Source organism: Dermacentor variabilis, chromosome 1, assembly GCF_050947875.1.
Source record: "Dermacentor variabilis isolate Ectoservices chromosome 1, ASM5094787v1, whole genome shotgun sequence".
NCBI lineage: Eukaryota > Metazoa > Arthropoda > Arachnida > Ixodida > Ixodidae > Dermacentor > Dermacentor variabilis.
In genome coordinates this window covers 45069588-45082327 of record NC_134568.1, presented here as the reverse complement: position 1 = coordinate 45082327, position 12740 = coordinate 45069588, and the positions used below count along the sequence as shown (strand labels likewise).

Genomic DNA, 12740 nt, shown 5'->3' with positions numbered 1-12740 from the left:
TCTCTCCTACTCGCGCTCAAGGAAGCGATCGAGAACCCCTTCAAATCCGGCTGCTTTTGGGTCCTCCTGCAAGTACGTCTGCGGTGTCGCCCTGTACAGGTTACTTGGTGGCTACCCTTTCTTGGGCAGTGGATTACCTTTCTGTGGTGCACGCATTAAGTGTTTACTCATAGTGGTGGCTTGGCGGCTATGGTGTTGCGCTTCTGCGCGCGAGGTCGCGGTGTCGAATCCCGGCCGCGGCGGCCGCAATACGATGAGGCGAAATGCAGAAACACCCATGTCCCGTGCATTGGGGGCACGTTAAAAATCCTCTGGTGGTCAAAATTAATCCAGAATGTCCCCACTACGGCGTGCCTCGTAATCCAATCGTGGTTTTGGTACGTAAAACTCCAGAATTAACGCATTCAATGTTTTTCTCTGGCTACATTAGATCGGAATGCTGCAGTGGTTTCTCAGGCGCAAAAGGGGGAAATACAACTGGCATATATTGTCGTGAATAGTCCACAAATCTGCCACGGGACCAACCTTCGGTTGGGAAGTGTCGGAAGACACATGAAAGACGGGAATATACACCAATGAAATGGTTACGTATGTTTCAAGTAAGACACATTTCGATTCACTCTTTTGACTACGATGGCTGTAAATATCACTCTTTAGTCTCAAGGCAATAGTGATTAATTCCATTTATTTAAGGAGGCACAGAAATGTATATACCCTAAAACTACATATGCGAAGAGAACAAGCTATAGCCACCGCGGCGACAAAAAAAATAATAAAGAAGGCATGGGCGCTTAGGTTTTTCGACCTAAGCGTGGTGTCATCCACCTGAGGTGAAATTCTTTTCAGATATACGTGCCGTTTACATACTCTGCGAATGATAGAAAATGTGGGTGATTTTTACTTTTCCTTCACTTGCAGCAGGCGGAAGATCAATTTCAAACTAAAGATACCACGCTGACATGCTTCCATCTATCAGTCCATGTAAGCTATGGTATCAACGAAACACTCCGGGCGAATCAAATAAATGCGTACGCATAAGTACCTCACGGTATTTGTTTACCATTTAATATCTCTAACTACACTATTGTCACGTAGTTCCGAAGAAGAGGTGGGAGCATGAACTAGAAATACCTTTTGTATAGAACGGACATGTACTATCTATTATGTTGCACCTCCTAAGATATACCAAAGTCTACGAGACTACAAATATACTAAGATATACCATATATAAGATATATACGGCAGCACAGAAATACAGGTCAAACGAGGCTTATCGGAATAATCTTGATATGGCTATATAAAGAATTGGACAGACATTTATGTGGCTTATAAAGGGAAAGCCAGATATGAGTAAGAAAGAATTTGACAGATATGACCATATATATTTGTATGCGTAAATGACGACATATGGCTTTACTAGGTCATATATGTCCAATTCTTTATATAGTCATACCTAGATTTTTCTACGTAAAAGAATATATGAAATTTCTGGAAGGTGTTATTTTGAGAGAAAACCAGAAATCAAGACCAGAAGTGCTCTGTCACCCACCTGAGAAAGAGGAAACTGTCGACGCTTATGAATCCGGCTGCTGCAAGTATGTTTTGCCATTCATCAGCATATTTAACCAAGTTCGCCATGCTTGCTAGAAAGAAATAGAGAAACGCTGATGTTTATGGAGCATATCATAATCACAAGAATACGCATTGTGTTATTTTCGTAGGTGGTACTGGGAGTGTTTCAGAACAGTCAGTGTTTCCAAACCATAGATTTTAAAGCGCTTGCGTTAGTTACCTACTTCACTTGCTTTAGACGAACTGTGTCTGATCTGGCACAAAAAAAAATACGCAAAACCGATCTCCCGAATATTGTCGACGGTAATGCGTTAAGCATCTTATCAATATAGGGACACGGCATATTGTCACCATGGAAACGTGTTATGCATGATGCGTCTACAGCAGCGGGTCTCCTCGGTTGCGCTTCCCAAAGGACACTCGGTGCCACTTGCCAGAGCGACCACGAAGCCTGCGCGTGGCATCTGAAATGCACGGCGTAGGGGTGCGTTGTAATGGTTGGGGTCGGGCATGAAATAGATGGTAGCTGGCCCATGCCGTCGTCCTACTTATCCACGCTGAGGACGTTGTTGAAAGCAGGAACTTGTTCTCATCGAGAACGAGGAAAATGGGTTTATTTACGGTATTTACATGAGAACATTACAGTTCATCAGTCTAACATGACTGAAAAAGGAATGCACACTGAGGAGCCACCAATGGCTCCTTAAATAGACTCTGTCCTCTCTAGATCCGTAGGTGAGGGTAAACGGCCGTTCAGCCAAACGGAGCGTTCAAAGACATCGTTGTCGACCCGCCTTTGAGGGGGAGGGTTTACACACTCACTTCCGCACATTTTTCACTGACCACACCAAGGTGAGAGGGTTTTCGCGGACATGGGTCTTGCTCCGAGCAGGCGCCACTTCATCCTAGTGTTGACTCCGCAGACAATGCCGCCGCGTGTGTCCATGACTTCTAAACCCCGAGAGATGGCCGCAAGACACGTCCTCCCAGGAGTTCCACCGCTTCAAACAAGCCGTAACGCCCACGGCGAATCCACTAATACTAGGTCTGCCGACCACGTTTTGTCATGGCGGCGCCGAGGGGGTGTTGATGTGGCACATCGTCGTCCCTACAAAACGAGTCACCGCAGCAGGTGGGGAAGGGATCCAAGGTCGCTTCTGGGAAGCTCACCTCCTCCGCAGCTGCGGCTGCCTGGGAAAATTTTGTAGGACGTTACCCTTGCAGGTCGTTCGTAACAGCACCTCCATGGCCCGGAAAATCTCGACTAGCCAGTGCTGATAACCGCTATGCAGGAAGAGAACGCCTGGTGGCAAGGGGAGGGGAGGATGTCTTGGCTTGCAGCGACCAGGTGTAAAATGAGGACACCGCCCCAAAACATACAACAAGGACAGGCAACTACAGAATGAACCCCACAACACGGCTCTGCGCCGAGATGACGTACATCGGCTCCCACTTTAGACCCGCTAGGCTTCAAAGAAAACATAAGTGCAGAAACAAAAACTGCTGCATTTCGCTATGCCAATTTTTGAAGCAATTTCGTGCTGACAAATTCAGCAATCATGGAGGGAATCCTGCTAAACGAGAGGGGATCTTCTTGGCTTAATAATATTAACACTAGTAACCCGAAAATTTAGGCGGGACCCTTACGCAGAATTCAAATTGGTCTGCTCAAACCATCCGCATTGCTATGTAACTTTCCTTCCTTATATCTAATGGAGAAGCTGTACTCTTGGAGAGTGAGGCTCCACCGGAGCAAGCAGCCATTTTTGTGTGACATTTGATTGAGCCACGTCAGAGGACAGTGGTCGGTCTCGAAGATGAACTTCGCTCCATACACTTAACACGACAACTTCTGGGCGGCCCAAACTAAACAAGCGCATTCCTTCTCGGAAGCGCTGTAGGCTTCCTCTCTTACATTTAGTTTACGTCTGGCATAGAGGATAAGATGCTCCTCGTTATCGTCGCCGACCTGACCAAGTACCACGCCCATACCTCTGTCGCTTGCGTCGCATTGAACTATGAATTCCTTTGTGTAGTCTGGCGTGCGAAGCATAGGACGAGAAACCAATAGCGTTTTCAAACTTTGGAAAGCGTTCTCTTTGTCCTTATCCCAGTGTACGCTACTCGGTGCTCCCTTTCGGAGGGCGTCCGTTAATGGACTTGCCATTTGCGAGTTATTCGGAATGTACCGTGGATAGTACTCCACAAATCCCAAAAATGAACGAAGGTCTGTTTTCGTGCACGGCTGAGAAAATTGTCCAATCGTAGCTATTTTCAGCTCGGCCGGCCGCCTCGTGCCTTGGTCGACAACATGGCCCAGATAAGTAACCTGTGAACAACCAAATCTGCAATTTTCCGCTTTCATCGTTAAGCCGGCTTCCCCCAACGGTGAGAACACCTGTTTGAGGTGCGATACGTGTTGTTCCCAGCTGTCCAAAAAAATTGCTACATCATCCAGATATGGCAAGGCGAACTCCTGCAAGTCTTTTAGGACAATATCCATTAACTTAGAGAAGCTAAACGGCGCTTTCTCCAGCCCGAAGCTGAGCGCGAGAGGGCTAAAAGCGCCTACAGGTGAGATGAATGCGGCATAGCGGCTGGCACTTCCTGAAAGGGAAACTTGCCAGTACCCCCGCACGAGATCTATAGTTGAAATGTATTTAGCAGCGCTAACTCTTTCAATTCGTTCCTCAATGTTGGGTATCGGGTACAGCTGATCCCTAGTGATGGCATTGAACTCCTTTAACTCAATAACTCCTAACTCTAGCATGCGCTGTATCTCTGCCTCCATAATCTCTCTCTGTCGTGGAGACACCCTGTAAGGCTTTGATCTTACGTTTTCTGTTGATGTCAGCTCTATTTCATGCGTTATTAGTTCGGTTCTACCTGGCCGATCGCTGAATCTGTCGAGATATTCCCCTAACATCCCTTTTAGCTCATCTAGTTGCTCGGGTCTAAGAGCGTGCGAGCTTACCGAATGTTTTAATACTTCTTCTAGGCTGATTTCAGAGTTGGAGGTCGCCTTATACTCATTAAACTTCATTAAACTTGGTACTAGTGTCACCCTGCTCTTCGATGGTACAGTTAACGACTCCGCTCCACTCTGCGTACGGTTTCACCAAATTGCAGTGGTATATCCTCACCTCCTTTCTGTGACCGGGCATTTTCAGAGCCTAGTTAGTGTCTGAAACTTTATGCAACACTTTAACGGGCCCGTCCCAGTGAACTTCAAGCTTGTTCTTTCTTGAAGGTTTGATGATGAATACCTGGTCTCCGGCGTTAAACGTACGAAGCCTGGCATTCTTATCGTATAGAACTTGGCGTTCTTTTGAGCTACTTCCATGTTATTTTAGACTAGTTCTTGGGTTGTACTTAGCCGTTCAGGCAGATTTAGCACGTATTATACCACTGTTGGACTCTCTCCTCATTTCTTCCACATCTCTCTTAACATTCTCAGTGGACAACAGAGTGTCCTCCCAAACACTAGTTCTGCTGGCAAGAACCCTGTAGCCTCATGAGGAACCGTTCGGAAGGCAAACAAAGTGGCCGGAAGATAATTCTCCCAGACCCCCTTGTGCTCGTAACAGAGCGCACGCAAAACTCGCTTAAGCATTGAATGCCACCTCTCAACACTATTTGACTGAGGGTGATAGACGGAACTGTGTATCAACTTTACCCCGCACCTTTGTTAGAATGTGGAAGTCAGTGCGCTGGTGCATACTGACCCTTGATCCACCTGAATTTCGGCTGGAAACCCAACTCGTGCGAATACTGTCAAAAGCGTGTCTACTACTTCGGGGCACCTGAGTCCTTTCAGAGGAATTGCTTCTGAAAACCTTGTAGCCGGACACATCATGGTAAGCAAGCACTGGTAACCCAACTTTGTCTTTGGTAGAGGCCCTACCGTGTCGTCTGAAAGGTTCTGTTATAAAGGGCACTACATTTAGTGGAGCTTTCCAGGTTACTCCTGGTTTGTCCGAGTGCTGGCAAGCGTGGCATGATCTTACAAAGTTTTCTACGTCTTTGAAACAGCCAGTCCAGTAGTATTCCATAAGCAATCTTTCGTTTGATTTGTTGATGCCTAGGTGGCCAGAACACCCATTTCAATGACAGACTCAAAAGGTCCTCCCTGTACTTAGTAGGTTCAATTAGCTGATCTAGAATCCTTTCCTTTCGGTGTCTGTAGTGCCGATACAACAATCCTACTCTCTCTTGTACCATCCAGTGGCGCCTAGCAATGCCTTCTCTAGCTGTGTGATGCAATTTACCTAAGCTGTCATCATTCTTTTGCTCGGCTACCAGTGACTCTCTGTCCACACGTAAGCGCTGATCAAAGTTCTTTGAGGCCTGAGATAGTAATGACCCTGTCTCGCTTGCAAGTACGTCCGCTGCCTCTTCCTGCAGGGGTGAACTTTGACACCCTAGCGATACGCTGTCATTGAGCTGGTCAGCTGGCAGAATTTCCTCAGCCGTTTTTTTTGTCCCTCGAGCCTAGCTCGGATTCGGTTACTGAAGTTACGTCTTTTGCTACTTCCACTGGAGCAGCTTGTGCATTTTAAGCCAAAAGCGACGCGATTTTACGAGCTTTGCCTGTACTACGCCCTCTCCAGGTTTAAGCCCTTTGTCACGCATTAACTGATCTCACCGATTAAAAAAAATGTAAGGGTACTGCAGCGACAAAATTTGGAAACGGCAGCATCGGTCACGAGCTCCCCGAACGGTCCACTGATTTTGACTTTGGCTATAGGCAAACACACACTGTGTTCTTCTACAACCTGTTTGATCCGTGCTACTTCTCCAGTGAAGCTATTTACCATCACGTAAGTCGGATGGTCAATGTCCATAGTGGCGGCACTGTCTCGCAGCACCCGGCATGGTTTGCCATTAACTTGCAGGTCGTGAAGATATGCACTTAGAAGTTCCATATTCTCGTCTTTTTCACCCACGTAGGAGAAAAGTACGCTAAGCTTCCCGCAGTTTAAAGTGAAATGTCCGAGTTTCTGGCACTTATTGCAGCGGATCAGTCTAACAGATTCGAACTTTCTTTTCTACTCTTTTTGTACGGTTTCCCCGTTTGATTTCCCCTCGCTCTTTTCTGAGGGCTTTCCCTCCACGTGTACAGGCTCCGACCGTCTAGTCTGCGAACCCTTTTTGAACGGAAATGGTTACCGCGGTCCATTTCGACCGTCCCAATTTCCGTCCTCGGCGTTCAGCTTTCTACGCGTTGCGCACTATTCGGCTAATTCAGCCGCCCTTTCCACAATGTTTACATTTCCTCTGTCTTGCACCCACAGCTTCACAGATTGTGAGATACTTCTGTAAGACTGCTCTAAACACATGCAGTGAATAATGATGTCCCTGCTCTCATACGCTTGCGCGCTTTTCAACCAGTCGACTAGGTCCTTTAAGCTATATGCAAACTCAGAATATCCCTCACTATCGTTCTTGCGTGTGCTTCGAAACCTCTGCCGAAAAGCTTCGGCTGAACGGCAGTAATTTTTATAAAGACTAGCCTTATAACCTTTGCATAATCATATGCATCCTGCGCACTGAGTCTGCCGATTATTTCCGAAGCTTCACACGGCAACATAGACAGCAACCGCAGTGGCCATGTACTCGGACCGAAGTACATCTCCCAAGTCCTTTCAAAATTTCCTAGAAACAAGCCTATGTCGTTCCCGACCTCATATGGCTTTAACAGCTTGTCCATGCGGCGTTATTCTGCCTCACTTGATCGTCCCAGAGCCCCTTCACTTCCTTGAGACCGCTCCAAACATTTACTTTCAAGTTCAAGTTTCATTTTTCCTAACTCCCGATCTTTCTCGCGTTCCTTTCTGTCCTGTTCTTCTCTTTCCCGTTTTTCTCTTTTCCTAAGAAGTTGTAACCCAAATCCAATGTCCTTCTCATTGGCCTGTTGGGTAATTATCTGCAATAATTCCGATTTTAGCATTTTCTTGCGTACCTCTAGGCGCAGTTCCTCACCAACAATCAACATTTCGTCTTTCAGCATTGTCGTTAATTCCATGATTGCTGCTTTACTGCCTTGATCCTGCTGGCTAAACCTACCTTAGTAAACACAACCTGACTATGAATCAACAATGCAGCTTCCCTACTGTTCTAAAGAGAAAAACCACAAAATGAAGCCAAGAGAGTCAAAGCAAGAACCAAGCACTCACCGCAGACACAACACCATGTCGCAAAGTCTGTCTCACCACTGGCAGCCAGATGTCATGGTTGGGGTCGGGCATGAAATAGACGGTAGCTGGCCCATGCCATCATCCAACTTATCCACGCTGAGGACATTGTTGAAAGGAGGGACTTCTTCTCAACGAGAACAAGAAATATGGGTTTATTTACAGTATTTACATGAGAACGTCACAGTTCATCAGTCTAACATGACTGAAAGAGGAATGGACACTGAGGAGCCGCCAATGACTCCATAAATACACTCTGTCCTCCCGAGATCCCTAGGTGAAGGAATACGGCCGTTCGACCAAACGGACTGTTCAAAGTCATCGTTGTCGACCCGCCTTTAAGGGGGAGGGTTTGCACTCGTTTCCGCACAGGTTTCACTGAATACACCAAGGTGAGAGGGTTTTCGCAGACATGAGTCTTGCCCCGAGCAGGCGCGTCTTCAACCCAGTGTTGACTCCGCAGACAATGGCTGCCGCGTCTGTCCATGACTTCTAAGCCCCGTGACACGGCCGCAAGACATCTTCTCCCAGGAGTTTCAGCGCTTCAAACAAGCCGTGACTGCCACGGCGAATCCATTAACAATACTTGGTCTGCCGACCGCTTTTAGTCATAGCGGCACCGCGGGGGTGTTGATGCGGCACATCGTCGTCCCTACAAAACGAGTCGCCGCAGCAGGTGGGGAAGGGATCCAAGGTTGCTTCTGGGAAGCTCACCACCTCCGCAGCTGCGGCTGGCTGGAAAAATTTTGTAGGTCGGTATCCTTGCAGGCCGTTCGTAACAGCCTGCGACCGCTGAAAAACGCTTCATGCGGCAGCCGGGCTCCCCACGCACTCATTTCTGGACACGCTGCGCCATCTAGTGACGCCGCCGAGAACTCCGCGCGTGGCCTCCGAGACGAGAAGCGTATTGCGCCGGTGCGTGGTGACGCTGAGAATTGTTCCCTCGCTTGCCGCAGACCCAGTGGCACATACTCAGCGACCCGAGTTCGCGACAGGTTCACTGACTTGGGCACATACCCAGTGCATTAATGGCGCAGGTCGCTAAAGCGTTTTGTGAAAAGCGGCATCTACTGAGTGCATTTGTGGCACAGCCTGCTAAAGCATTGACTTGCTGTTTTGTTGCTGTTGGCGTAGGTTAGATTTCGCCGAGCATCGATCAGAGAAACTGAAATGATATTCTCGTCATTATAGCCACACATTCCCAGAGACCCAAGTCAGTATTGATGAGCGTCATTGAAGATGAGTGCAGACCGAGTGGCACGTACCCAGTGCTCGAAGTCGGTGTCAAAAAGATTCATTGAAGAGCGGTACCTACCCAATCTCATGTCGGCGTGGAATAGGTTCAATGAAGAGCTGCACATATGTACAGAGTGCCACATAGTCAGTGGTCCAAGTTGGTCCAACGCTTGATTTCTAATCCTGTTCCCTCAGCGCAACAGCCCGATGCACTACTCATTCGAGCGCGGACTGCCCAGTTACCCAGGTAAGCGGTAAAACGGTTAGAGACACAGTTAGAGACATACAGAGTTAGCCTCCGAAAAGTTTGTGAAGCACTCTAGGAGTGCTAACACATTAAAAACGTGTTCTCGGTATATATGGACAACTCCGGTCACTGTGTATGTGCCCTTGCTTATGGCAGCTGGCTGGCCAAGTAGGCAACTTGTGTCACTGAGTAGCGTGTCACTGGGTGCGTGCCTATTCTTGGTTAATGCTCCAAAATATATGTGCCACCGACACAGAAGGGTTGTCGACTAACAATATTAAATGTGCATTTGATGTGTCCTAGAGCTCGCATTAGCGTGCACTGCTGTTTGACAGAAAGTTGCAGGCAGTATAACAGCAATAATTTGGTTTGCTACAGGGTTTCAACTGGAGTTATGTGATAACAAGATATACAGTATTGGGATATCACTTGGCATTGTAGTTGGCATCGAGATTGCCATTTATTTCGTCTGCTAATGTGCCCATAAAGCTTCGTAATTCACGGATAGCATGGCGATATGCTGCAGGTTACGCAAGAAAAGTATCGCTGACTTTCCCAATTTTATTCGATGGTTCTGTCACAATTTCTTTTGTTCTGTGCACAATTAACGCATGAAACATGTGTAGCATGAACATGCCTATTACTCCGACGAACACGCACACGCAAAGACAAAAGCTAAACATGTAAACAGTAGTTTCGCTGGGTGCAAATCCATTAGATTTAGCCTGAGCCATTAGATTATTCATTTCACGTCCTCAGATGTGAAACTAACCATCTTTCTTAACTGAACCTGCTGGCTTTATAATAAAAATATTAACAGCGTATACCGATATAATCTCAGCAGTGTGTGAAGCGCCTAGCGATTGATTGTCTTTAGAATACACATAGACTGGCTTGCTCGAACGATATGTAGCTTAATATCGACTCCGAGATTACTTTGCTCAAATATTTCAGCAAGTTTACTGTCGGGGGATTGGAAATCTCGCTATTTCAGCAGATGGAGCTGGCATTCGCGAATTTGTATCTTTAGTTTTACCGCTTGGAATCACACGGGTTTAACATTATGGGACCGCCATCACAGCTGGCTTGAACCTAGAGCATAAGTTCGTGCATTGGAAATATATATACTGGCAAACTGAAAGTCAAATGTTATTCATTCTCGATTATGACCAACATAAAAAACAAGACATTTAGTTCGCTTGTTTTGCGAACAGTTACTGCCACCAAAGTTCCAGTAACAATTGTGCTGGCAAACCTTCGGTACGGGAGTTTCTTGTATTCTTATTACGTTGTATGTTTTGTTGTTTTTTGTAGGTACATATTCGTGATATCCTGCTTTTTCTGCTGCCAAACTTCCCATGTTTCACACGTAATAAAGAAGAAGACAATACGTGTCTCACATTAACGAAAAAAATGCCCGACGAAGGGCGTTTGCTCTGTTCGCGCCTAATCAAAGTAAGTGCATGTGCTTCGTGAGGTAAACTGGGTGGTGTTTTGCGCACTTTCGAAAGTGATGCTAAATATGCCACATATAGTTACTCCAGCAAAATATGTTGCCAGCATTTTCTGTGTTCTGAGAGCACACACTAAAAAATTACCATGCTTTCGGGCATACTTACTTTTGAGAGAAAAAAAAACATTTTATGACATTTTGTTAAAATGTTGCCAGTCGAAAGCGGGGCATATTCCTTGATGTGCATACTCTGATTTCTGTAATCTACTGTGACAGCGAATGAACATACTAAGGAAGTTTGCGCAGTCGCACGCAGTTGGAACGACTGGAGCAAGACGTAGCGCGTGATGGTCGAAAAGGGCTAAATTGGCTTCGCACAAAACGTTGGAAGCACGGACATAAAATGAATCGGGGGGGGGGGGGGGGCAGGCTTTTGCTAAGCACAATATTGATTGTTTGCGTCGTTCTGCCATTCTAGTCCTCTTTCTTTTCTGGCTGTGGAGCACGTTGGTTCCTGCTCCATAAAGCTCTGCGTATAGAGCCGTCCCACATATTTTACCAACAAACGAGCCACTAATGCATTGCTTACAAGTAGCTGTGCTAAATTCAACATTCAACGGCAAGCAACTGTAAAGATGTTTGGTGGCATCGCATTTCTCTATAGTCATTAGTTTGTACGCCACACTAACATCCTGAATGCATATGCATGTGTCCACTTATCTATAGACATGGGCTCGAAATCACGATCAAAGAAGCGGAAGCACATGCTTGTTCTCTTCATCAGAGCATGTGATGGAATTTCCGATGGGGAAGAATGCCCAAACATACTCACACCACACATGCGAAGTCGCACCGTAGCTGTGTCCAGCAACAACCCAGACGATGCTCAAGAAGCGGATGCCGTGTAGAAAGCGCAGCCTGTAGGCCTCGGAACCTTTGTCTTTAGCTACATGAAGCATCAATTTCGTATTCGATGCTACAGAAAATGACGTCACAACAGACAGAAAAAAATCTGAAAATGGGAGCGAAGAAACAACCGTTGAACCGCGATCAAAAGCACAATGGCAGCAAAGACTTCAACAAAAATAAACGAAATGTGTTAGAGACATGGCTTAATGTGTTATTTATTCAAATAATTAGTACTGCCATGACACATGTACTTTAGTTATGAAAAAATAGCACGTTTTTTGAAACATTGTACAACATATTAATGATGAAATCACGTCGCACGACTTGCACCAAGGTTCACTCCCATGAGCATTTTTGAATTAAAAAGAAATCTCCGCAAAGAAAAAGTTGGGAATTATATTGTTCTGGAAATGCGTATAACTGATTCGAAGGAATTAGAAGGTTGGGATTTAGTAATATGAAAAGTAGCGTTTGTGAAGTTTTGATTAAGTTAACATTATAAGTTTTCTGGCAGGTGCTCTACAACTCATCCGATTGATCGTGAATATCAGTCTTTCCTAGCACTAGTCCATATACTAAGGAGCGCTGCATTATGCTGCAGTAGAGTTGAGACCATGTCTTCAGGTACAGTTTAGTTTAATTTTACGCCTCTCGATTTGCTCTCCTTGATCATCGTGTGTTCCACAAAACGAATAATTAGGTGCTGTTTTTTTTTAAAAAGCAATTATTGGGGATATTTTAGTTGATTTTGAGTGTTATATGCAGCTACTAGTTTAAAAACAAACTGAAAACAGGCTGCACAGGAAATTTTCAAGCTCGGCATGTCTAATTGATAGCGAATACAAAAGGGGGGTGTGAGCAAAAAATTCCGCCAATGGAGCACTGAAAAAAAAAGAAAAAAACACCAGAATAATGGCATCACATTTTACCCGGAAAGGGCAAATGTGATTTTTTTGTGTGCCACACATTCCTGAACTTGCGGCACAACAATATTGAGAACTAACCTAGACGCGTTTCCGAAAGGTCTCGAACCAGCCTCGGTGGCACCTGTGCGTAATATTTGTACCTCGATATTGCCGCTGAGAGCGAAATGTTTCCAAGAGCACCTTCGCTAAGAGGAAATCCTTAA

General features: G+C 45.9%; 1 protein-coding gene across 2 annotated transcripts in view; it reads right to left on the bottom strand.

Moving 5' to 3' along the window:
• Positions 1–12740, bottom strand: part of LOC142571086 (nose resistant to fluoxetine protein 6-like) — a 102550-nt gene that overhangs the window by 63176 nt on the left and 26634 nt on the right. For both annotated transcript variants that reach the window (XM_075679381.1, XM_075679388.1), the window contains exons 6-7: positions 11535–11714; positions 1550–1643 (exon numbers count right to left, since the gene is read on the bottom strand). In XM_075679381.1, coding sequence (XP_075535496.1) covers positions 1550–1643; positions 11535–11714 — 274 coding nt within the window. The remainder of the gene's footprint in view (positions 1–1549; positions 1644–11534; positions 11715–12740) is intronic.